The sequence below is a fragment of the Aquarana catesbeiana genome, linkage group LG09 (genome assembly GCF_042186555.1).
Source record: "Aquarana catesbeiana isolate 2022-GZ linkage group LG09, ASM4218655v1, whole genome shotgun sequence".
NCBI classification, from domain to species: Eukaryota; Metazoa; Chordata; class Amphibia; order Anura; family Ranidae; genus Aquarana; species Aquarana catesbeiana.
In genome coordinates, this window is record NC_133332.1 from 40,930,226 (window position 1) to 40,956,311 (window position 26,086).

At 41.7% G+C, this 26,086-nt stretch overlaps 1 protein-coding gene across 1 annotated transcript; it reads left to right on the forward strand.

The window, feature by feature from the left end:
• Positions 1-240: 240 nt before the first annotated feature.
• On the forward strand, positions 241-25,478 carry LOC141107151 (antigen-presenting glycoprotein CD1d-like). The gene is made up of 6 exons (XM_073597898.1): positions 241-396; positions 4,556-4,813; positions 5,878-6,156; positions 11,213-11,479; positions 18,257-18,362; positions 24,683-25,478. Exons 1-6 carry the CDS (start codon positions 333-335, stop codon positions 24,759-24,761), a joined length of 1,053 nt encoding a protein of 350 aa, XP_073453999.1. The 5' UTR covers positions 241-332; the 3' UTR covers positions 24,762-25,478.
• The last annotated feature ends 608 nt before the right edge of the window (positions 25,479-26,086 follow it).

Below are 26,086 nucleotides of genomic sequence, written 5' to 3' on the forward strand. Positions count from 1 at the left end.
CAGTGCGAGATGCGTTTTTTAAACATTGTTTTTATTTTCTATTCTAACAAACTCAAAGTGTGTGAGAGGGAGGAGATCCTCTTACAGCAGCCTAACCTATAAATCTATATGTAATAATGTACAGTATATGTATAATGGAAGTTCTTGCCACATACAGTTTTACCACCACAGCTGCACTGCTCGACAGCTGTGTCCTACCTCCTCTATACAATGAAGAGATGAAAGAGTTTCTGCCCTTGATACATAGACATCTGTCAATGTACTGAACTGCCGTTATCTTAGTCATACAGCTATTTCCTTTTTTTACTTTGCTACATTGCCCATGAGGAAGGATGAAGCTGCTTCTCCCATCGATAACGTTATCCCTTCACTTACTCATCAGCTTTACAGCTTCAGGTAAGTTCACTTCACAATCCTGTTTCCTTTAATGCAAAGTTCCAGGTTTATGATTATGGAAGAGCATATTTTTATGAAGTCTCACTTTAATTTGTATTTATGTGTTCTGGTGATGATTAAGGCTAGCTGTGAATTCCAACAGGGAACCTCTCCAACCTACATGGCCTTCCGACAACACAACTATGAAAGAGAGGGTTACTTTGACAGGCAACAGTTTTCTCCATCTCTAGGCACCTGCCTGAGTCAAGCATTTTACAAGAAATGCAAGGGGAAAGGAACTTGTCAGTTAAAATGTTTCAGGTAAATGCATGATCAGTGTAGAAACGATGTCCCCAACCCTAACCAATGGCTGCCAGGTCATACCCCATACTCCACTCTGTCCCCTTCCGTTACCTACAATTAATGGAGACCACACAATAGATGGAGTAACAAATGGCCGTAGCAGCCTCTTTACTAAACACTTGCCAACCAGCCGCTGTCATTATACTGCGGCAGGTCGGCACGATCCCACAAACCGTCGTAGCTGTACGTCGGCTCCTTTAACCACTTCAGCCCCGGAAGAATTTAGCCCCTTCCTGACCAGAGCACTTTTTGCGATACAGCACTGTGTCGCTTTAACTGAGAATTGCACGGTCGTGCAACATTGCACCCAAACAAAATTGACATTCTTTTTTTTCCCCACAAATAGAGCTTTCTTTTGGTGGTATTTGATCCCCTCTGCGGTTTTTATTTTTTGCGCTATAAATAGAAAAATGAGCGTCAATTTTGAAAAAAAAACAATATTTTTTACTTTATGCTATAATAAATATCCCCAAAAATATATAAAAAAAACAAATTTTTTCCTCAGTTTAGGCCGATATGTATTCTTCCACATATTTTTGGTAAAAAAAAATCGCAATAAGCGTATATTGATTGGTCTGCGCAAAAGTTATAGCATCTACAAAATAGGGGATAGATTTATAGGATTTTTTAAAATCTTTTATTTATTATTATTATTTTTTATTAGTAATGGCGGTGATCTGCAATTTTTATCATGACTGCGACATTATGGCGGACACATCGGACACTTTTGACACCATTGTCATTTATACAGCGATCAGTGCTATAAAAATGTACTGATTACTGTATAAATGACACTGGCAGGGAAGGGGTTAAACACTAGGGGGCTATCAAGGGGTTAAGTGTGTCCTAGGGAGTGATTCTAATTCTGGGGGGGTGGGCTACCTAGGACATGACAGCGAGCACTGCTCCTGATTACAGGGAGCAGTAGATCTCTGTCTTGTCACTAGGCAGAACGGGGAAATGCCTTGTTTACATAGGCATCTCCCCGTTCTTCCGCTCCGTGGCACGATCGCGGGACACCGGTGGACTTCGAGTCCGCGGGTCCCGCGGGCATGATCACGGAGCCTGCGAAGGGCGCATATGCGCCCACAATGCCACTTCTTAAATGGGATGTACCTGTACACCATTTGCGCAGTCGTGCCATTGTGCCGACGTATATCGTCCTGCACTGGTCGGCAAGCTGTTAAGCAAGATAGCAGCCGCACGCGAGCCGCTGGAGGCGCGCACGCCTGCTGCACTGCAGGGGTGCCGATGTGTGTGCGCGATCGTGGGCATGAGAGCCAGAACAGGGACGTGTGTGTGTAAACACACAAATCCCTGTTCTGTGAGGAGAGGAGATATAGATCGTGAGTTCCTATCAGCTAGGAACAACAATCTGTCATCTCCTCTAGTCAGTCCCATCCCCCTACACACACTAGGAAACACAGTTAACCCCTTGATCGCTCCCTAGTGTTAATCCCTTCCCTGCCAGTGACATATACACAGTTAACAGTGCATTTTTATAGCACTGATCGCTGTATAATTGTCAATGGCCCCAAAAATGTGTCAAAAAAAAAAAAAAATAATAATAAAAATGCTATAAATCTTTCCCTTAATTTGTAGAAGCTATAACTTTTGCGCAAACCAATCAATAAAAGCTTATTGCGATTTTTATTACCAAAAATATGTAGAAGCATACATATCGGCCTTTGCTTTTGCTTTAAAAAAAAAAAATTGGGATATTTATTATAGCAAAAAGTACAAAATATTGTGTTTTTTTCAAAATTGTCGCTCTTTTTTTGTTTATAGCGCAAAAAATAAAAACCGCAGTGGTGATCAAATACCACCAAAAGAAAGCTCTATTTGTGGGGAAAAAAAGGATGTCAATTTTGTTTGGGCACAGCATTGCATGACCGCGCAATTGTCAGTTAAAGCGTCACAGTGCCGTATCGCAAAAAATGGCCTGGTTATTGAGCAGCCAAATCTTCCGGGGCTAAAGTGGTTAACAAATAAACCTAAACTAAGATAAACAAAAAAAACATTCCTTATAACAAAAACATATCAGTCACTAAGCCTGTTGGTCTTTGAAGGCACCCCAAACTATAGTATGTTGCAATTATGTACTGCAAGACCTTTTACTATAATAGGCCTCCAGCCGCAACACACCAGCTCGGAGACAACACACTAACCACAGTGCAACCAGTACCATATTCCAGCCAAATCGTCGTTAACTGGAATACACCAGAGGGACACATAGCCTTCCATATCCTAGCTTTTCTTCCACCAGCAAAGACCATTAACTGCCCAGCTGCCACGACATCCAGTAATCCCACTGCTCTTGATGAGGAAACTGAACAGAACAGGGAGGGTGGGTGGGTGGTAAGCTGTTTTCTGTGTCCTTCAAGCTCCACTGGACGTCAGGACTGAACCACTCCTTCTTAAGCTGCCCTAGACCCCACCCAGCCACGGGATACCCCCCAATCATTTTTCACTGTCAGAGCGGTAAGGACGTGGAGCTCTATTTCACAATTGGTGGTGCCTGCGGGGAGAATTGATATTTTTAAAAGACTCTTGGACATGCATCTTAAAGCACACAACATACAGGAATATGGGAAATGATTATCGACACTGAAACACGTACATCTACACAGGTTGAACTGAATGGACTATTGTCTTTTTTTTTATTTTATTTTTTTTTATTTTGCACAAGAAGAATAATCATACAAAACATGCCACAACTCTTCTGACAACTCCGGGACAATCGTCACCCACCGAGCCTATCACCCCGGGACCAACTGCCCCATAGTATCTAGAGATTCTCTTAGATGGATCCGGATCAATCAGAACCTTCTCCAGTTCCGTGTTTTGTACCTGAATTTCACCTCCCCCAAACTGCAAAATCGCTGCATGACGTAGCTGCGCATAGCGAAAATGCCAGGTCCTAGGTATTCCAAATGGACTATTGTCTTTAATGTTAAAGATGATATACAGTATCTGTGACATAACGTATTTATAAAGTGGTGCATCTGACAATAACGGGTTCACATGTTTCAAATGCCAGTGATAGATTCACCCATTGTGCGGCTGGTGGGTTTTTTTTGTGGCAGGGGGCGGCAAACAACCCCCCCGAGCGGCTGGTGGCACCTCCTCCTCCGCCCACTCGCTGTAGTTCCGCAACTTACCCCATCTAGGTGGCAGGTTGTGGGTTGCGGGCGGCGGGCATTGAGCAGTGGGCAACAGCTCCTGTGTCCTTTCCTCCATCACGGCGGCTTCCACCGTGCGTCTTCTCCCCTTCTCCTAGGCGTCCACAGGATCGCCTGTCCTTTCAGCCAGTCGGGTGATAGGTCTCAAAACCCGCTTCCTGATTGGCCGGGAGGAGGATCAGCTCACACTTGGGTGGGCTCCATTCGCAGTGCTCTGCGCCCCAAGCCCACCCTATTCTAGAGCCTATTAGAGCTTCTGCCATTAATCAGGTGCTTAAAAAAGACACCCCCCATTGGAATCCATGCATCCGCCATCCCGTTCGTGCGCCCTTAATGGACGGGCCACTCCTGGATTCACCACAAGTGAATGTTTGTTGAAAGACACAATTACTTCTTCATATATATGCCCCATGTACAGGTTGTAGGGCCTGTTCTTCTTCCAGCCTGAAAACTATTAACTCTATCTGCATATTTCTTCTGGAAGAGTGACTTTAAAAAGTGTCAAAGCCTTGGTGTCAACATAACAGTATTTTCTAAAGCAGAGTCCAGCATAACAGTGTATGACATTTGCACATACAGTTCCCTTATAAGGCAAATACTGAAGAGCAAGGAGCTCTGTCCTTCTTACTCCCCAGGTTCCATCAAGCTCAACTGGCTGCAGAGCTATTATGTCTCCAGAAATGGAGAGCTGACTCTCTGGAGCTCCATGGAGATGGAAGACATTCAAATATTGGCTACCTACAATGCTACACGACAGTTTATATTCAAGAAGAGCTGGGCAAAGGGAAACCACACAGAGGATTACTGGAGTTTATATAATATCTTCCTAAGCAAATACTTTTCCGCTTTCCAAATACACATGAATGGAATCAAAAAAGAGTTCAGGGCTAAAGGTAAGTGATTTGCATGAAAACAAGTGGCAGAATATGTTGAAAGGAAACATGAAACAGTATAAATATAGGGGTCCTTAAAGCTGAATGTCTCCTAAAACAGAAAAAAATAAAGTCAATATCCCATTAAGGTAAAAAATGTTTACTTACTGCAATACTTTCCATAATTCTCAAACTGTCCCCCACAGCTATTGCTTTCCACCATTAGATGTTGCCAGTCTTTCTTACTGAATGATGTCCAGAGTCATTCAATCTACTTCCTCTAAAAATAGGCTTGATCTATTGGGCTCTGTAAACAGCAGGTTTTTTGCAACAGGTGGTATGGAAAAACTGAAAAAGCTAAATAAAAAATAGAGCTACTTAATGTCTAGATACAAAAATGTAAAATTTTCACATGCAAGATTTTATGTTTACCTAGCTATAAAAGTATAGGACAGAAAATAAAAAATATAACAGAACAGAATAGAATATAATAGAAAATAAAAGAATAGACTGGAATAGGAAAAAAATATATAATATAATAAAATAGGATAGAACAGAAAATAAAACAAAATAGAATAAATTGAATAGAATAGACTAAAATATAAACAAATAGAATAGAAAATAATAAAACAGAATAGAATGGACTGCAACATAAAAGAATACAACAGAATAGAATAGAATAGAAAATAACAGATTCAAATATAATAGAATAGAAAAAAATAGAATAGAATAGAACCGTCTTCCGAAGTTTGAATCACTAAAAATAGAATAAAACAGAACAGAAAAGAATGGAATAGAATAGAAAACAATAGAATAAAATACAATGAATATACCCATCATCTGAAATTTGAAAATAACGATTATATAAACCAAATCCAAAATACAAAAATACAAATACAAAACAAATTCCGAAAACAAATTATTCTAACATAACAAATATGACAAAACAAAATCAATAACTTAACAAACAAATTTGAAACAAATAATGTTCATTGTTGTGCATATCTTTAACCTCTAATACCTTCCATTATCTTAAAAATAGTGTTGCCTGGTAAATATATTCACTGATTATCAATCCACTTCAGGTGTATTCACTGTACAGTGCTGGGCAGGATGTTCCTCATCTATGGACAACAAGGAAGCTTTCACTTATAGGTTGGCTGCAGAAGGAGAAGACCTGGTGCACTTAAATGATGCAGAGGGAATGTGGGTTGCTGGGCGTATGAATTGTTCCAATGCTGTGCAGAAAATCATGCAGGGAGATAACCAAACACTGCAAAATATTGAGAAGCAGGTGAAAGTCCTATGCCGACAGCTGGCCACAATATTTTCAACTGCGGGGAAGGAAGCCTTTTCAAGAAAACGTAAGTGGTATGCTAAAATTTCATACTGTATCATCCAGTAGTTGAAGATGTTTGAGCACCCTCTCAAGTGGCTTCCTCAGATCAAATGAGTGGCAGCAACATACTCCAGCATTTTATGAGCAACTCAACTACCTTTATCCAGTAACCATGGAGGCATCAAATGTCTCAAGGCAGATTATGGTTGTCGAAGACCACCTGAACCACCTTGTTCATATTTGTATAAACCTATCTACGAGCAGCACAGTGGTGTAGTGGATAGGACTCTCACCTAGCAGTAAAAAGGGTCGTTGGTTCGAATCCCAACCATGACATTACCTGCCTAGAGTTTGCATGTTCTCCCTGTGCCTGCGTGGGTTTCCTCCCACACCCAAAGACATGCTGGTAGGTTAATTGGCTTCTGTCCAAAATTAGCCCTACTATGTATGAATGTGAGTTGGGGACCTTTGACTGTAGGGACTGATGTGAGTGTATGATGTATGTGTGGAGAGTAGGGATGAGCTTCGAGTTCGAGCCGAACTCATGTTCGACTTGAACATTGGCTGTTCGCAAGTTCACCGAACAGCGAACAATTTGGGGTGTTCGTGGCAAATTCGAATGCCGCGGAACACCCTTTAAAAGTCTATGGGAGAAATCAAAAGTGCTAATTTTAAAGGCTAATATGCAAGTTATTGTCATAAAAAGTGTTTGGGGACCTGGGTCCTGCCCCAGGGGACATGGATCAATGCAAAAAAAAGTTTTAAAAACGGCCGTTTTTTCAGGAGCAGTGATTTTAATAATGCTTAAAGTCAATCAATAAAAGTGTAATATCTCTTTAAATTTCGTACCTGGGGGGTGTCTATAGTGTGCCTGTAAAGGGGCGCATGTTTCCTGTGTTTAGAACAGTCTGACAGCAAAATGACATTTTGAAGGAAAAAACTAATTTAAAACTACTCGCGGCTATTGCATTGCCGACAATACACATAGAAGTTCATTGATAAAAACGGCATGGGAATTCCCCAAAGGGGAACCCCGAACCAAAATTAAAAAAAAAAAATGACGTGGGAGTCCCCCTAAATTCCATACCAGGCCCTTCAGGTCTGGTATGGATATTAAGGGGAACCCCGGCCAAAATTTAAAAAAAAAAATGACGTGGGGTTCCCCCTAAATTCCATACCAGACCCTTCAGGTCTGGTATGGATTTTAAGGGGAACCCCGCGCCAAAAAAAAAAAAAAAAAAAACGGCGTGGGGTCCCCCCAAAAATCCATACCAGACCCTTATCCGAGCACGCAACCTGGCAGGCCGCAGGAAAAGAGGGGGGGACGAGAGTGCGGCCCCCCCTCCCTCCTGAACCGTACCAGGCCACATGCCCTCAACATTGGGAGGGTGCTTTGGGGTAGCCCCCCAAAACACCTTGTCCCCATGTTGATGAGGACAAGGGCCTCATCCCCACAACCCTGGCCGGTGGTTGTGGGGGTCTGCGGGCGGAGGGCTTATCGGAATCTGGAAGCCCCCTTTAACAAGGTGACCCCCAGATCCCGGCCCCCCCCCCTGTGTGAAATGGTAAGGGGGTACATAAGTACCCCTACCATTTCACGAAAAAAGTGTCAAAAATGTTAAAAATGACAAGAGACAGTTTTTGACAATTCCTTTATTTAAATGCTTCTTCTTTCTTCTATCTTCCTTCATCTTCTGGTTCTTCTGGTTCTTCTGGCTCTTCTGGTTCTTCCTCCGGCGTTCTCGTCCAGCATCTCCTCCGCGGCGTCTTCTATCTTCTTCTCCTCGGGCCGCTCCGCACCCATGGCATGGGGGGGAGGCTCCCGCTCTTCTCTTCTTCTTTTAAGCATTATTAAGCATTATTAAAATCACTGCTCCTGAAAAAACGGCCGTTTTTAAAACTTTTTTTTGCATTGATCCATGTCCCCTGGGGCAGGACCCAGGTCCCCAAACACTTTTTATGACAATAACTTTCATATAAGCCTTTAAAATTAGCACTTTTGATTATTCATGTTCGTGTCCCATAGACTTTAACGGTGTTCGCATGTTCGAACAAACTTTTTTCCTGTTCGCATGTTCTGGAGCGAACCGAACAGGGGGGTGTTCGGCTCATCCCTAGTGGAGAGCTGCATAAATGGCTGGCGCTATATGGGTACCTTAAATAAATAGGGATAATTGTAGACACACACCCACACACTGGATGGACTGGTGTCTTTATTCAACCTTACTAACCATTTACCACCATGATGTAATGAAATGCTACAAGTGTCTTTCATATGGTATTTTTTAATAAAAGCTGCAGGTTTTAAAACATTGAAAACTGCTTTTGAAATTACATTATTGTATCAGAGCTTATATGAGATTTTAGTGATTGGGTTTACATCTACAGTACTTAACTGCCTTCTAACAAAAATTGTCTAAAATGTGTTTTTGAATTAAAGTATAACTAAAGGAAAAACTTTTTCTTTTAGTTTTGGATAGAGTGGCTAGGAATTAGAGCCCCTGTCAGTTTGTATTGCTGTCTGTGCCCCCCGTTAAGGAGTTTTACCCTCTCTGTTTGTCCACTTTACCATTATCATTATAAGTAAAAAAATTAAGAAAATCACAAAATTTGAGTTGTTCCCAGAAAAGTAATAAGGGGGAATCTTCCAATGGGGAAACTTGTTCTGGTGACCTGGGGGCCCCAAGGAATTCCATTAAATGGGTTGTAAATGTAAGTGTTTTTTTACCTTAATGCATCCTATGCATTAAGGTGAAAAAACACCTGTCAGTGACCGGCCCCCAGCCCCCCCCCCCCCCCCCGTTTTACTTACCTAAGCCCTAGAACTTGTCCCACAGGGACGAGCCTTCTCTCTGCTAGGGGGTTCTCGGCTGTTGATTGGATAGACTGATAGCAGCACAGTCATTGGCTCCCGCTGCTGTCAATCAAATCCAATGATGTGGCTGCTGGGGGACGGGGCTGAGTCCTGCATTCGGCGTCCATGGACACCGAATGCTGGACTCAGGAGCGCACCTGCAAGGTAACCCCTGGGAGAGCTCTTCTCCCAGGGGGTTATCTGATGCAGGGAGGAGCGGAGGCAGCTGCCGAGAGACCCCAGAAGACCAGGATCGGGGCCACTGTGTGCAAAACAAGCTGCACAGTGGAGGTAAGTATGACATGTTTTGTTATTTGAAAAAAAAAAAAATTACCTTTAGTGTCACTTTAAATTACAGGGATTTCCTCCCATTTCCTGTTTGCCTATGGGGCAGGAAGTGAAGTGAAATATCGCCAATGGGATACAATGGCAAAAAAAAAAAAAAAAAATCTGACCGGTGTTATAACCCTCTTTTGCTTTATCCAAAATGAAAAAAATAAGTTTTTTTCTATAGTTCTTCTTTAATTTGTTAGGGTGTTAGATTTTTAGGTTTTAGACTTCTTCGGAGCAAGGTGTTAAAATTTCCAAGTTTTCTGTAATTCAAAATAAAAATTACATACACTTTTCCCTTTTATTTTTACTAAGAAGGCAAATCCTCCTTGCAATGTTTTCACTTTATTTTTACCTGGAAATCTTGCAAATAACACACTTTCTGTCCTTTTGGGGTTTATTTACTAAAGCTGGAACTGTTTTGGAACTATTTTGGAACTACATTTTCCATGAAGCTCAACTAAACTGCAGAGTGCACGAGCATCATGGGAAACGTAGTTCCAAAACATCTGGGGTGCCAAGGTTCGCCATCACTGCACTAGAAGTATTGTCTATCTTATACAACTTGTTCTTGTACATGTGTGGAACTTTATAGAATCAATCAAACCAAAGAGTAAGTTTTGATGTTTTGTTGCTGTTTTTTACTTATGTATCAGGGTCGGTTGGGTTTCCCCCGTTCCCTTACCACTTCCCTTCCCTACTTCCTTCCCTTCACCTTTTTTTTTTTTTAATAACATTATTTTTAGATATTCATCTGTACTTCTTCTGAGGAAGTGAATCTATATTTCGCAAAACGCATAGAGAACTAGTACAGATTACTTATTTCATTGGAAGTTCAATTCAATATGGGATTACTCAATGATGGCTATGCATGTACTTTTATATCTGGTAACTATGTATGACAACATGGTTTTAAATGTTTGCAACATCTGTCTTTTGTAATAACATTTCTTGTATATTTTACACGTTTGGTTGTGCCTTGGTAAAGTCCCGTGGGCAGTTCTCTTTTTATATAGCTTCTAACCTCAACTTGTTCAATTAAGCTTTGGCAATAAAACCTGGAAGCTGACTGGTTTCTATGCAGAAGTGAGCCTCATGCTTTAGTAAATAAACCCCTTTGTCTCTACATTCATTTCTCCACTGGATCTATGAAGAAGTCACAGTTGTCACATAGGGTGGACTTCAAACACGTCTGCCTATGTTCATCTCCATTTACATGGTAGATTGATGGGACTAGCAGTCTACATAAGAAAGATAAGGATGTTTGTCCTCTCAGGGCATGACAAGGTACTGCTTTTCGGCAAGACCAACATGTATTTTCTGTACTTGCTGAAAATGTTCTTATCTAAGAAAAAAAAAAGAAAACAAAACAAGAAAAACAAATACAGCCACCACATCTGAAGCTGACCATAGATAGATCAAAATTTGGTTGGCTCAGCAGCAGCTGGCTGAATTTCGATCCATCTATGGTCATTCCCGTTCAACAGAGTTTGATCCAATGTTCAATTTCCGTGAAACAGGAATGTTGAAAAATTGATGCAGCACTGATCAGTGTATTGTCCCCACTGTCAGAATAAAATACCACAGTGAGGAGGATTTCTCCATCTACCCTGTTTGTGTGGATGGGGGAATCAGCCTATTGGCTGATCTAAAAAAAAAAAAAACAATCTATGCCCAGCCTAAGGTTTGGTAAACTGCAATGAGTTAAATTATTGTTTTTAGGTTTGGATATGCATTCAATGAATCTATAAAAGCTTAAACATGATTTATTAAGATTTTTTGACCTGATTTTCTTAAACAGCAGTCCTTCCTGGTATGCAACACTGAAACACCTTTCCTTGTACATATTATATTTGTGTTCATACCATTCTTTTATGTTCTTAACTTTATATCTCAGTCCAGCCACAGGTCTACATTACCAGCAAATCTTCAAAATCTGAAACAGAGGTCATCTGTATGGTGACTGGGTTCTATCCAAAGTCAATCAATGTAAGCTTGTGGAAGGAGAACAAAGTGGAGGATGTGTTGTCAACGTTGACTCTACCCAATGGAGACGGGACTTACCAGATAACAATGCTGACAAGTTTAAATTTGACAAATCTACAAAGTGTTTATTGTAGGGTAGAGCACAGCAGCTTGAAGGAGCCATTAATAGTACATCTGGGTGAGTAATATTCATATGGAATTTTACTAATAGAAAATGGTTAAGGGGAAATCCAAGCTAATGAAAGTTCTTCCTTTATTATTTCTAAGGAAGACTAGTTTCAAGTTTCAGAAGGTCACCTTTAATACCAGCTGGAGCAGGATATTATTCTTAAATTTGCTATTTGCTATTTTCAAGTTCCTCTTTTGCTCACATTTGCTTCACTGTGAGCAAAAGAGGAACTTGAAAATAGCAAATAGCAAATTTAAGAATAATATCCTCCTCCAGCTGGTATTAAAGTTGACCTTCAGCAACTGGCAACTAGTCTGCAGGAATACATCCCTGAAATATCACAATACAAAGCAAAATTATGACTGTACTTTTCATCATAAAGGTTCTAAGCTCCAGTGGCTAGGCTTGTGGTTATTGTTGAGGCCCAGGAGGAAGATTGTCATCAGCCTGCTGCAGAGAGGATATGAATCTGGTATGAATTTTTTAGGGTACACCATTTAAAAATCAAGAAAAAATGAGTGCACCCCCCCCCCAAAAAAAAAAAATCTACAACATTCCCTTATCCAAGCATGCAGCCATGCAGGTCCCTTATCCCTGCATGCTCCCTTGGCAAAGCACCTTGTCCCAATGTTGATGAGGACAAGGGTCTCTTCCCCACAACCCGCACAACCCTACATCTACTCATTCACATAAAAAATAAATAAGCACAGAGACACAGTTTTTGGCAAGTTATTTAATTTAAAAAAAGCTCCAATGCCCACCAACCTGCCAAAAGAAAAAAACCTGCTGACAAACGTCTCCTTCCATTTCTTCCCTTCTCGAATGACAGGTCTAGCAGATGACAGCTGGTATAAAACGGTGGGTTCTCCTGGGTGATGTCATTGACCATATATGGACATGACAATATTAGGTCAATTGGAAGAGAAATTTGGATGATGAACTTTATAGGCACAACACTAACTACGTAGTTTTAAAAAAATATAAAAATGCATTATTTACAAAAACACGTATGAAACAATATTAAAATCATTGACTACTCACAATGTTGCCTTGAAGCATAAAATACACCACCTATAAATCACAGGTAATAAAATACTAAGTAATGAGAAACCAAAGGTGGCAATCTCCAAGAGTTACTATAGTATCATGGAATATGAAAGGTGGTGTGTCGTGATTCAGCTCAGCTCTACATGTTACGCATACTCAAAAACGCTTCTTCAGGAGCTTGGGCCATATTATTACTATAATCAAGAAATAAACAAGGAATAAAGTCCACGGCACATGGCGCAGGGTGGCACAGTGGTGTAGTGGGTAGCAGTAAAAAAGGTTGCTGGTTCAAATACCAAAAATGACACTACCTGCCTGGAGTTTGCATGTTCTCCCTGTGCCTGTGTGAGTTTCCTCCGGGTACTCCGGTTTCCAAAGACATGCTGGTAGGTTAATAGGCTTCTGTCTAAATTGGCCATAGTATATGAATATGAGTTAGGGACCTTAGATTGTAAGCTCCTTGAGGGGTAGGGACCGATGTAAATGTATATGTAAAGCGCTGCGTAAATTGACGGCCTTAAATAATAATAATCAGCAAGATTCAAAACTAGTCTGTAAGGTAATGATCAAGCAAGACTTGTGGTAATTGAAGATTAATTCCATAGCCAGCAAAGGGAAAAACTAATCAGGGTATTTTAAAAGTTGTAAGGTAATTCTGGAATTGCAAGGGATCCCTCACTAGTCATGGGAAATTTTGTTCCCATGCAGACACCATCAGGGTAATCCTCCACTGCAGAGCTCCGCTATGTCTAACTCACACAGCGTGGTAAATGGTGGCTAATATTTGGTCAATGACAATGACTTTTTTCTTGCCTGACAGGCTGCATGCACAGATATAGTATGGATTTTTTAGGGGACCTTACACTTTGATTGTGAGTGGCACCAGTGGCATCACTGGTTGTTAAGGACTCAGCAGTGCCTGCACCTGCCGGCATCCTTAACAACCATTGACAGCAGGAAGCTGTCATGTACAATCGCAGTAGTAACACCACAATTTTGACATTCAGCTTCTGCCAAACAGGTAAATGTTCTCCAAATATCAAAATAGCCAAGGATTGGTCCACACTTGTGTCGGCTGAACCTTAAAGTGTTACTAAATCCAGGACTCTGCATTCACTATATCTGGTCTCCCACAGTACACAGAACATAGAAATGGAATCATTTTAGTAGATATAAACTGCTAAATACCTTTTCTCATCAGCAGTATATAGCAGTCTTGTGACTTCTATCAGTGTCTGGTTAAAGCTTGTAGGAGGAGTTTTCTGACTGTCCTATAAGGCTGCAGGACCCCTGGCCCTCTATCTGGACAGAACTGATTGGCCCTGTGCTGACCACATGCACCCTCCCAAGAAAAAAAAAAAACAACCTCTCTAGCAATACACACCAAACTGAGCATGTGCAGCCTGACTCCACAGACTCTGTGTTATCAGGAAATTATTACAGGACAGTGGAAGAAGGGGAGGATTAGAGAAGACAGGATCAAACAGCCTTTTTACACAATGCGGAGGATTAACCCCTTAGGTTCTACAGTTAGTATAACAAGCATTCTTTACTGCATATACAGACTGATTTTCTTGTAGTGGGTTTAGTAACAGTTTAAGCTCATTACGTATCCTATCTTCTAATGGTTTCAGAAACTTCTTTGCAGCACTAAAGATGCTACAGCTATTATTGTTCTTATACAAGGTTTGTAAATACTGATGCTTTTCCCATGCCTAGGGAGCCACATCTGCTGCATACAGCCTGCTATACAAATGAATGAATTCACACACCTGTGTTCTTCTAAGTAGAGAGGTGATTGTAGGTGAATCACCAATCAATAAGTGCACCACAGGCCGTATACAGTCAGGTCCATAAATATTGGGACATCGACACAATTCTAATCTTTTTGGCTCTATACACCACCACAATGGATTTGAAATGAAACAAACAAGATGTGCTTTAACTGAAGACTTTCAGCTTTAATTTGAGGGTATTTACATCCAAATCAGGTGAACGGTGTAGGAATTACAACAGTTTGTATTCATGCCTCCCACTTTTTAAGGAACCAAAAGTAATGGGGCAATTGGCTGCTCAGCTGTTCCATGGCCAGGTTTGTGTTATTCCCTCATTATCCCATTTACAAGAAGCAGATAAAAGGTGCAGAGTTCATTTTAAGTGTGCTATTTGTGTTTGGAATCTGTTGCTGTGAACTCTCAATATGAGATCCAAAGAGCTGTCACTATCAGTGAAACAAGCCATCATTAGGCTGAAAAAACAAAACAAACCCATCAGAGAGATAGCAAAAACATTAGGTGTGGCCAAATCAACTGTTTGGAACATCCTTAAAAAGAAAGAACACACCGGTGAGCTCAGCAACACCAAAAGACCCGGAAGATCATGGAAAAAACTGTGGTGGATGACTGAAGAATTCTTTCCCTGGTGAAGAAAACGCCCTTCACAACAGTTGGCCAGATCAAGAACACTCTCCAGGAGGTAGGTGTATGTGTGTCAAAATCAACAATCAAGAGAAGACTTCACCAGAGTGAATACAGAGGGTTCACCACAAGATGTAAACCATTGGTGAGCCTCAAAAACAGAAAGGCCAGATTAGAGTTTGCCAAACAACATCTAAAAAAGCCTTCACAGTTCTGGAACAACATCCTATGGACAGATGAGACCAAGATCAACTTGTACCAGAGTGATGGGAAGAGAAGAGTATGGAGAAGGAAAGGAACTGCTCATAATCCAAAGCATACCACCTCATCAGTGAAGAACGGTGGTGGTAGTGTCATGGCGTGGACATGTATGGCTGCCAATGGAACTGGTTCTCTTGTATTTATTGATGATGTGACTACTGACAAAAGCAGCAGGATGAATTCTGAAGTGTTTCGGGCAATATTATCTGCTCATATTCAGCAAAATACTTCAGAACTCATTGGACGGCACTTTACAGTGCAGATGGACAATGACCTGAAGCATACTGCGAAAGCAACCAATGAGTTTTTTAAGGGAAAGAAGTGGAATGTTATGCAATGGCCAAGTGAATCACCTGACCTGAATCCGATTGAGCATGCATTTCACTTGCTGAAGACAAAACTGAAGGGAAAAGGCCCCAAGAACAAGCAGGAACTGAAGACAGTTGCAGTAGAGGCCTGGCAGAGCATCACCAGGGATGAAACCCAGCGTCTGGTGATGTCTATGCGTTCCAGACTTCAGGCTGTAATTGACTGCAAAGGATTTGCAACCAAGTATTAAAAAGTGAAAGTTTGATGGATGATTGTTAATCTGTCCCATTACTTTTGGTCCCCTAAAAAGTGGGAGGCACATATATACACACTGTTGTAATTCCTACACCATTCACCTGATTTGGATGTGAATCCCTTCAAATTAAAGCTGAAAGTCTGCAGCTAAAGCACATCTTGTTTCATTTCAAATCCATTGTGGTGGTGTATAGAGCCAAAACGATTAGAATTGTGTTGATGTCCCAATATTTATGGACCTGACTGTATATAGGACGAAGAAGGGAGAATTGGATTGGGACTTTTTTGGTGCTTACAACAACCAGAACTCATTACGTAAAAAAAAAAATCAACATTTATTTGGACATCATTACAAATATTTTCACATGTTAAAAAAAATACATATACACTTTGGCTTTATATCATCCAATTACTGGTTGAGATTGATTTATTTTAGTGGTTTAATCCTGACATATTCTGCCCTCTGGGCTTCTTCAGGGGAAATTAGGCTGTTGCAGCTCAAGAACTTCTATTAAATAAACATACAGTGTAATTGTGAATACAGTGATTGTACAGTGATTGTGGACATGTATACCAACACTGTATTTAAAAGAAGTTTGTGACACACTACAGACTAATAACCCCTGAAGAAGCCCAGAGGGCAAAACATGTTAGGATTTAGGCACCAAAATGCAATCATACCAAGCAGGAATTGTATGATATAAAAGCCAAAGTGAATATGTAATTTATTAATATGTGAAAATATTTTTAATAATGTCTAAATAAATGTTGACTTTTTTACATAATGAGTTCTGGTTGTTGTAAGCAGGGCTTTTTTTCAGCAGGAACGCGGGGAACGCACTTCTGGCACCTCCATAACTGAATGTATATAATGGCAAGGGGTGCTGGGGGTGTGCTGGAGGGTCTATTGATGCTGAGAGGATCTGTTTTTGCAGAGGAAGGGGAGATCTATTTTGGCTGGGGTGGATCTTATGTTGTTGGGGGTATGTCGTTACTGGGAGGGATCTACTGTTGAGGGAAGGTCTATTGATGCTGGCTGCTGGGGAATCTATAGTTTCTGGAGGGAATCTATTTTTGCAGGGGTGTCTATTGTTGCTGGGGAGGTCTATTGTTGCTGGTGAAGAATCTATTGTTGCTCAGGGTGGGTATTATGTTGCAGGGAGTCAATCATTGCTAGGAGGGAACTACTGTTGAGGTAGGGGTCTAATGGTGCTGGCTGTTGGAGGGTCTATTAATGCTGGCTGTTGGGAGTCCATTGCTGCTGGGGTGGATCTATTGTCGCTAGGGTATCCATTGTTACTAGATTACTTTTTTACTGCCATTCTTGTTATCATTGACACATTCCATGCAAAATACTTAGAACCACAAAACGATACTTGGTTCTCTATTCTCTAAAAGGGGTGGTACTGGAAGGTGGGTAAGGTGTGGAACAAAAGAAATTGTGCTCGGAGGTGGGTAAGGGATGGAGACAAGGGGTGACTCGGACGGGAGGAGTTCCTGCACCTATTCTCTGAGAAAAAAAGCCCTGGTTGTAAGTACCTAAAAAGTCCCAAACCAATTCTCCCTTCTTTGTCCTGTGTTCTTCTAAACTTGCAACTTCCACGTTCAGAAAACAAGGTATATACAAGAGCATGTACATGTACAACCTTTCACTTCATGTTATATGCTACATGTGAGGCTCCCCAGATGCTGGAAAGTGCTGGAAAATTACACCATGCATCTAAAATCCCTGTGCAAGCCCTATGTGCATGAACTCTAACTGAATGTATTCACTTTTTCGAGCGCCCAAATAGCTACAAGCGATTTAATTACTTGTCTGTTCCAAACTGCTGCAAAAATTCATGTCACTATGAACTCAGATTATTGTCCTGCCATGCTTTTCTGATTCAGAATATCAGCAAAACGTACACATTTTCTATTAAACTTATTCAGAAAGCCATCTAACCTGCTTGGTTTGCAGGAAGCTGAGCCAGTCTCTGTTATGCCCCGTACACTTGGTCGGATTTTCCAACGGAAAATGTGTGCTAGGACCTTGTTGGTGGAAATTCCGACCATGTGTGGGCTCCATCACACATTTTCCATCGGAATTTCCGACACACAAAGTTTGAGAGCAGGCTATAACATTTTCCGACAACAAAATCCGTTGTCGGAAATTCCGATCGTGTGTACACAAATCCGACGGACAAAGTGCCACGCATGCTCAGAATAAATTAAGAGACGAAAGCTATTGGCTACTGTCCCGTTTATAGTCCCGATGTACGTGTTTTACGTCACCACGTTCAGAACGATCGGATTTTCCGACAACTTTGTGTGACCATGTGTATGCAAGACAAGTTTGAGCCAACATCTGTTGGAAAAAATCCATGGATTTTGTTGTCGGAATGTCCGATCAATGTCCGACCTTGTGTACAGGGCATAACCCTGGAAGCTGGAACGTAGAAAAGAAAAAAAAAAGTGAACTTAGCTAAAACGTGGCCTCTTTTCATCATTTCTGCAGATAAGAAATACCACAGACCAAGCAGACTGTTCATAGGAATGACACTTGTGGCCATTTTCAGTGCAGTTGCAATGGCATGCTTTGTAATACAGAATAAAAAGCGCAGGTAAGATGGCGTCAACACAACAAAAGTAACAAATAACTCAAATAAATAGATGTGCTGTGGAAAAAAAAAAACTGTGGTCTTTACACTAATATTTTTTAGTTATTTTTTTTTCTTAAAGGAGAAGTACGGGCAAAGCTCATTTAGCTGGACTTCTCCTATGGATCACAGGAGTGTAGTTTGTTTTGCACTCCTGTGACCCGTTTTCAGCAGAGAGCGGTCTGAAGCCTGCTGTCGGCTGACATCACAGAGCCGGTCCAGGCTCGGGAAGGATCGTGACCATATGGTCGGAATCCGCCCACATGAGCCTGAGCCGGACTCTCCCGTCCCATCCACAGCCCAATGCTCCAGTGAGTGCAGGGGGGGGGGGGCAGAGGGCAGAGGTGACAGTCACCAGCTCTCTGCTCAAGGAGCTGTGATAACTGAGCGATCGGCGATGTTCGAAAGCTTGGTTATCAGTGTTAGAGCTGGTGGGGGATCGATGCAGCATTGGACCGATGCTGCATCCACCTAGGTAAGTATGATTAAAAAAAATATATATATATAAGCCATACTTTTAAAGCAGTACTACATTATAATAAAAAAGTCTACCTTTTATCTTTAAAAAGTCATTCTTGACCTGGACAAAAATGTAGCTGCAGAATGTACACTGTAAGGTCCTTATGATTCATGTCTTGCCCTTATTGAAAGATGAGGCTGCCGAAGTCTATGTTCACTTTAAACAGCATCTCCAATTAAATTTGCTATTTAATTGGTTTTTAATAGTCCAAACAAACTTCCACATCCATCCATGTCTCTGTGCTTTATTTTGTTGAGAAATCACTATGAAAATCACCCCCTGGCATTTCTATCCATCTATCCATGGCTATCTTGAGTAAAGGCAAATGATTCATGTAGCATTTACTTCCCTTAGCTCAGGCATGCAGACAGGAGGGTGTGCTTAGCTGAAAAATACCTTCCTTCCCAACTGCAGATTAAAGAAAAAATGCCCATGGAGACTCCTGGGATGCATGACATCAGTAGTAGTGTAGCACCCTCCTAGGTAGGTGCTAGAAGAGAGTATAGTTTTTGATCTTTCTGCTTACCAGGAAGATGGTCAGATAAAACCTAGAGTGCTCTCTGCCTACCAGGGAGCAGGATCTATTGGTTAGGTCTGCGCATTGTGATCAGGTGCAGCTCAGCTTGTTAGACTGTCCCACAATGGTCCAATAGAGAGGCATACTGGACAGTGGGAGCGGACTTGGCAAGTGAGTGCACAAGCTTTGTTACAGCCCTGGCAATTGGCAGAAGGAAAGTGTTGCATTGCATTGTGGGATACTGCATGTAGCAAGGTACCGGGCCTCCAAAGGCCTAATGGTGACTGCCAGAGTCAGGGATAGCTGACATCCGTCTCTGTAGAGTGGGTTACAAGACATGGTGGGTGTGATGTAAGATGGAGTGATGGGCGCCAGACACTTTTTGAATGCAAAAGAGATTTATTGTCTCTTAACAGAGCTGTGGGAGAGAGGATTAGGCCTAGGACACCCTTAAGTATATGCAATGATAATTGGCAGACTCTGAGACTTCTATAGGTAGACATCTGTACAGGGGAAGGCTTCCAGCCGGATACTACTTCTGTATAGGTAGGACTGCTGTCTCCTATGGCAGCAATCTTGTAACAGTCACTAACGGTAGTTGTACTTAACTATTGGCAACACAGAATAGTTCTTCTCTTACACTACAGTCTCTCACTGTAGACTTTTACTCACTGAGCTCGCAGTCTCTCACTAGACTTCCAGATCCAATCAGTGAGACTGGATCCCCTGAGCTCTTCCACAGCTAGCACACGGTATACTCCTCAATCGTCACCACCCGCTATCCTGCTGGGTAACTAGCTTGGCACTAGATGATCCTCAAGTGTCACCCCTGCTCTCCTGCTGGTGTCCCTGTCTTGGCACCTGCTGAAGCTTTCTCCCTTCTTCACTGTCCCCGGCTGGTGACAAGACGGCTCTGGTACTGGCTCCAGCTTATTCACTGTAGTCTCTGGTAACAAAGTGGATGGTCCCTTAGTGGTGACAGCTTCCTCTCTACCTCAGACCACAACTGGTTCCCCGTCCGGCTGAACCTTCACAACTCGGTTGGACTCCAATCCTGCTGTCCCAACCCTACGCTGCTTTGCTTGCTCCTGGATAGGCCTCTGGCTTGGCCTAGCAACCTGGGGCGACATAATACATCCACCCAGACAGCTGTCCAGGTGGCACAGAACCCCAATCACCTGACTCCACCCAAATAAATAGGCTCTCCCAGCAGGCCAAGAAACCCCTGCCCATTGGCTGAGACACCCCATCCATTCATAATATGTCACCAGCTACAGTGCCACCTAGTGACAGAAGAGAAAAGTGCAGAAATTCCAGAATTAGGGGGAAATCAGTGGATCTCCTAACAATTAGCCAGGACAGTTACTACCTGGCAAACTAAATTGGTTAGCAACCCTGCCTAAACACCAGGGTGCTACATGTATATAAAGCCAGAGTACATGTGCTCAGGATGAGTTGAGCCGAGGAACAGAGTACAGGACGGAGAGGGGCGGCTGCCCTCTCCTCCGTGGAGATGGTTGTGTGGCTCTGGGTGATCGACCCCGGGGGCCTAGAGAGAGAGAAGCTGAACCCACAGACTGGAAGGGAGACACCAGGAAGGATCTGATTCTGCCTACTGTGAGTACCAATCTGTGTCTTTGGGACCTGTTGGGTGAAGGCTGCCTCCTTCACAACAAAAATTACCACCAGCCGCCACTGTACACATTTATTGAAAATAAGGATCCTTTCACACTAGCCGACTCCAAAGTTGCGCAATTTTCAGTGCAACTTTGCAGCCCGACTTCGAAGTGACTTTGATAAGACTTTTACTCTTTATGGCATTGAAGCCATGTCAAAGTCACATCAAAGTAGTGCACTTTTCTGAAGCAACATTTTATGGTCAGAAAATATTTTAGAATATTGGTGGACGATATCTATGGAGTAGTACAAATTGCTGAATGCGATGATGGGATTGCTCCACTGAATTCTCAGATTCATAACAATCTTACCCAGGGACAATTTTTCTTTTTTTTCTGCTAATATTTAAACCCATGTGGACCAAGAACATACTATGTACACCTTGTAAGAATTAAAGCGGAGTTTCGCTGGAAAAAAAAAAATTAAAAGTCAGCAGCTACAAATACTGCACCTGCTGACTTTTAAAATAAGGACACTTACCTGTCCAGGGTGCCCGCAATGTCCTCACCCAAAGCCGATCCAACCCTCGGCTCCCGGGTGGAGGCGCCAGCATATTCATAAGGGGATCAGGAAGTGAAGCCTTATGGCTTCACAGCCCGGTTCCCTACTGCGCATGTGCGAGTCGCGCTGCGTGTTCTGACTGGTTCCTGCTGACAGTGGTGGGGGTAATGGAGGAGGGGCCGGACATGGCGTAGATCGCCGCAGATTCTGCGGGAGTGGGGGCAAATACCTGTTTTAGACAGATATCTGCTCCCCCCTCACCACTGAAAGGTGCCAAATGTGACACCGGAGAGGGGGAGGAACCGGATAAGCGGAAGTTCCATTAATGGGTGGAACTCTGCTTTAATTTAAATCCACATGGCATTCATAGTACTCCTACAACCCCCAAGCCACCTCTGTGCATTCACGTGTCCATTTCTGCCAGGACTAGCTGTCAGTGTGACCATAGTGCTTTAATCCGTCATCACTGCACCAACTGGAAAGATACAATGTAACTATTTTGTTACAATGTTACTAGTTGAAGCTGTGAAAGGACATTCAAGCCTAATGAGAAGAATAAATAAATCTATATATGTGATTCTGCGCAAAACCTAATAATAATGAGAAACATATATAATAAAAATAATAAACAGTGATAAAACATCACATAATAGTGAAAGTGATAAAAACCCCAATAGTGATTGTATCGATGAAAAAAAGTCCAACAATTAATTGAAAAGAAAAAAGAGAAGAAAAGTGTTGATTGTTGATCCCGTTCCTTGTGATATACACACCACCGCTATGTGCTCTCAGAACTCTCACCTTCAGGGCATAGATAATATGCCTTAATGAATCCACTGAGGAGCAGCCTCCATCCAAAATCCAGGAATAGTGGCGGTGTCAGCTCGTTACTGAGAATTACATCCCCTCCAGAATGGTGATAAGATCCATATGTAAAATAAGTGAGCCTCCAATAGTGTAATATCAAAGATAACTGGGTTTATTGAATAAAATATCTGCTTACACTATAGCAGCAGTAAGCTCGCCAAACATGAACAAAAAAAGGCGTTCCACGCCACCTCGTATGTCACTTCCGGTCTGCGATAGATGCTTCCGGTTACGTCCTATGCGTTACGTCATATCACATGACTTCCTCAGGGAACCGGATTGGCTAAAATGTCAGTCTATTTATATCATGCGGACAGGAAATGGAAAAATCACCATTTTGTTGAAGACTAACCAATGTTAAAGCGGCGGCCATTTTCCATAGGATAAAAAATAAAAAACGAAAAGCGATACTAGTTTAAATAAAGTTTGTTGAACAACTTAAAAACTTTCATGATTAACGAGGAGGACATTAAATCCACCCGTAAACAAAGGACCCCATGCGTGTGGTCGCCAAAAAAGGATCAAGCTAATATATGCTTGAATGACGATCAGACGTACTAAATCTACAAATGTGTACCAGCTCCAAAAGTTAACAATAAATGTATGAGACCTGCTCATATGATATAAAAATATATAGAAATAAAATAAAATAAAATGAAATTAACTGTTTATAGATATAAAATGAAATTAAGAACAAAATGATTTTATTAAAAAATAGGTTTAAAAAACATCATATGAATCTTCATAGATGTCAATACATTGAGGTATGATTACAGTAAACTGTCTAAACAGGGGAAAGAAATAATTTATATCCCAATAATAAACTAAAAATGTATTGCACACCGGAAATGAAATATGAGGTTTACATCAGATGGAAGAGATATCAAATTAATAAATTAATTATCACTAATGAAACAATTCAAGTCAAAATCTCTGTTTAACCCCTCAGGTGCAAATGTTCTAAGTTGCATAACAAGCAAGGCACACCCATTCTTTAAACGCTAGATGCCTTATTAGGCACCATTCACATTAGTGGTGAATTCAACTTGGTTGCAGTGACTTTGAAAAGGTGCCTGCACTACTTTGGTGTGACTTTGATGTAGCTTTGATCCATAGGATCAGTGGCGGCTGGTGGTATATTTTTTGGGGGGGCGGAAAACAACAATGCACCCACAGACCCCCCCCGTTCAGTTACCAGCCCTGCACTTAACCCATCTATGGCACGGGCAGTGCTTCTCTCCGGGCGGCGACTTCCCCTGCGTCTCCTCGCCATCACGGTGGCCATGCGTCTACTCCCTCTTCCTCCTCCTAGGCCAATAGGATCCCTTCTCCTTTTGGCCAAGCGGGAAACGGGTCTCAGAACTGATTGGCTGGGATTGGCTGGGAGGAGAACTGATTGGCTGGGAGGAGAATCAGTGTGACATTAGCGAATATTCATTCACTATTGTCACACAACTAGGTGAGCTCGGGGGGCGCAGTGTTCATGCGCCCCCCAAGCCCACCCTTTTTAGAAGCCAATTAGAGCATCTGGCTCTAATCACGTGCTTCAAACCCCCCCCATTGGAATCCATGCATCTGGTGTCCCACATGTAGATTAGGGGGCCAGACACATGGATAGGAGGGAGGCCCTGCATTATGGGCCCCCACTGCATAGGATGTAGAGTTGGATCAAAATTGCACCAAAAGTTGCGCTCCAAAGTTGCACAGGAAATCGTGCAACTTTGGAGACGAGCTAATGTGAATGAAGCCTAAAAAGGCATCTAGTGGTGGAAGAAAAGGGACAGCACTGGAAAGAAGGTGAACATTGCAGTCTGAGATGCATTTTTTACTCATTTTAAAAACACTTAGGGTATTTTTTACCTGGAAATGGGCTTTACATAACAATTCTGGGTTTCAAGCAGCAGCTGGAAAGGCAAATGAAATCTTGGAATGTGAAAAAGGGTGAGGTTAGTATATTATATCAGTTTAAACCACTTGTAAGATCCTATCTAGAAAAGGAAGCACAATTCTGTATATCACACTGTAAAAAAGGAAAAAAGGCACCTAGAGAAGGATCAAAGACAACCAACAAAAATAAATGGATAGAAAATAGTTTGATTAAACTGTTCTGACTGTCTATGCAGGGTCAAGGGGGGTATTTTTCTTTCACTCCTATGTAACAGCTACTAACTCATAAAATGTCTTATTTTCTATATTAAGCAGAAGATACATATCCATCCTTGGGGCCACTGTGAACAGATTCTACTGGAGGAGAACAGACGGAGAAGTGACAAATACCTGAACTGTGCTGAATAGAAAAGAATACGGGGCCATCAGCTATAGTATTTGGACCCTGGGTGACAGTTTTTATTATATCAGCTGAATTCTCCTGTCCATTTACATTTGTAGATCTGTAGGCTGTGCACACACAACCTCGTTAGTGGCCTGTAAACCGAGGCACAGATCTGAGTCCTCACCTGATAAACTGAGTTATATGATTGTTCATGCACTGGATAGAGGTCTATAGCCTCGTACACATGATCGGATTGTTGGCCAACAAAACCGTGGACTTTTGTCCGAAGGGCGTTGGCCCAAACTTGTCTTGCATACAAACGGCAAGGAATTGTCGGCCAACAAATACGAACATAGTGACGTATTATGTTGTTTTTCAGCTCTTTAGCGCCACCCTTTGGGCTCCTTCTGCTAATTTCGTGTTAGTAGAAGTTTGGTGAGTGTTGATTCGTGCTTTTCATTTCGTGCTTTTCATTTCACGCTTTTCAGTTTGTTTCTGAACGGCCGTTCGTCAACCAGACATGTTGCAGAATTGGAGGAGATAACATGTTATTTATTATTGGCCTTGGAGTTATTGTTTTGACATTATTTTTTTGGTTGAATTATGATTTGATTTGGTATATTTTCTATATTTTTGGATGCATAGAATGCACTTTTTGGTTAAGTTCTATTGGCAGATAGCATGTCTAATTTTATTTGTTTTCTTTTTTTAATGCACAATAAAAAAATTGTGGAGAATAAAACTTGGCTACGTGTTTTACTTCAAATGACAGTTTGGGAGTAGGCAGTTACATTTAAAAAATAGAATGTAAAATTAACAAGGGACACCAACATAGTTGCATCTTTGATCTTAAAAACTACGGGATAATGGTGTTGTGGTAACTTGCCCAAATAATAAAAAAAAGCATAATAATATTATTCTTGATATCACTAGAGAAAAAAAAGCCTTTGAAAATTCGTTTGCAATAACTCCATCAGTATCACCAGCAAAGCTTCATTATTATCCCATTAAAGAAGAAGAGAATTGTGCGCTGCATTTCGAGATTTCATAATTTGCCACATCACGGATGTTAATTCTCCATTACAAATGCTAGTTTACAAGACCGGCCGCTTCTGCTTCCGAGCATGCGTGTTTGTACTTTGGACATTTGTCCGACGGACTTGTGTACACACGATCGGAAAATCCGACAACACAAATTTGGCCGTGGAAAATTTAAAAACCTGCCATCCAACATTTGTCTGCGGAAAATCCAACAAAAATTGTCCAATGGAGCGTACAAACGGTTGGATTTTCCGCCAACAGCCTGTCATCACACAATTCCCGTCGGAAAGTCG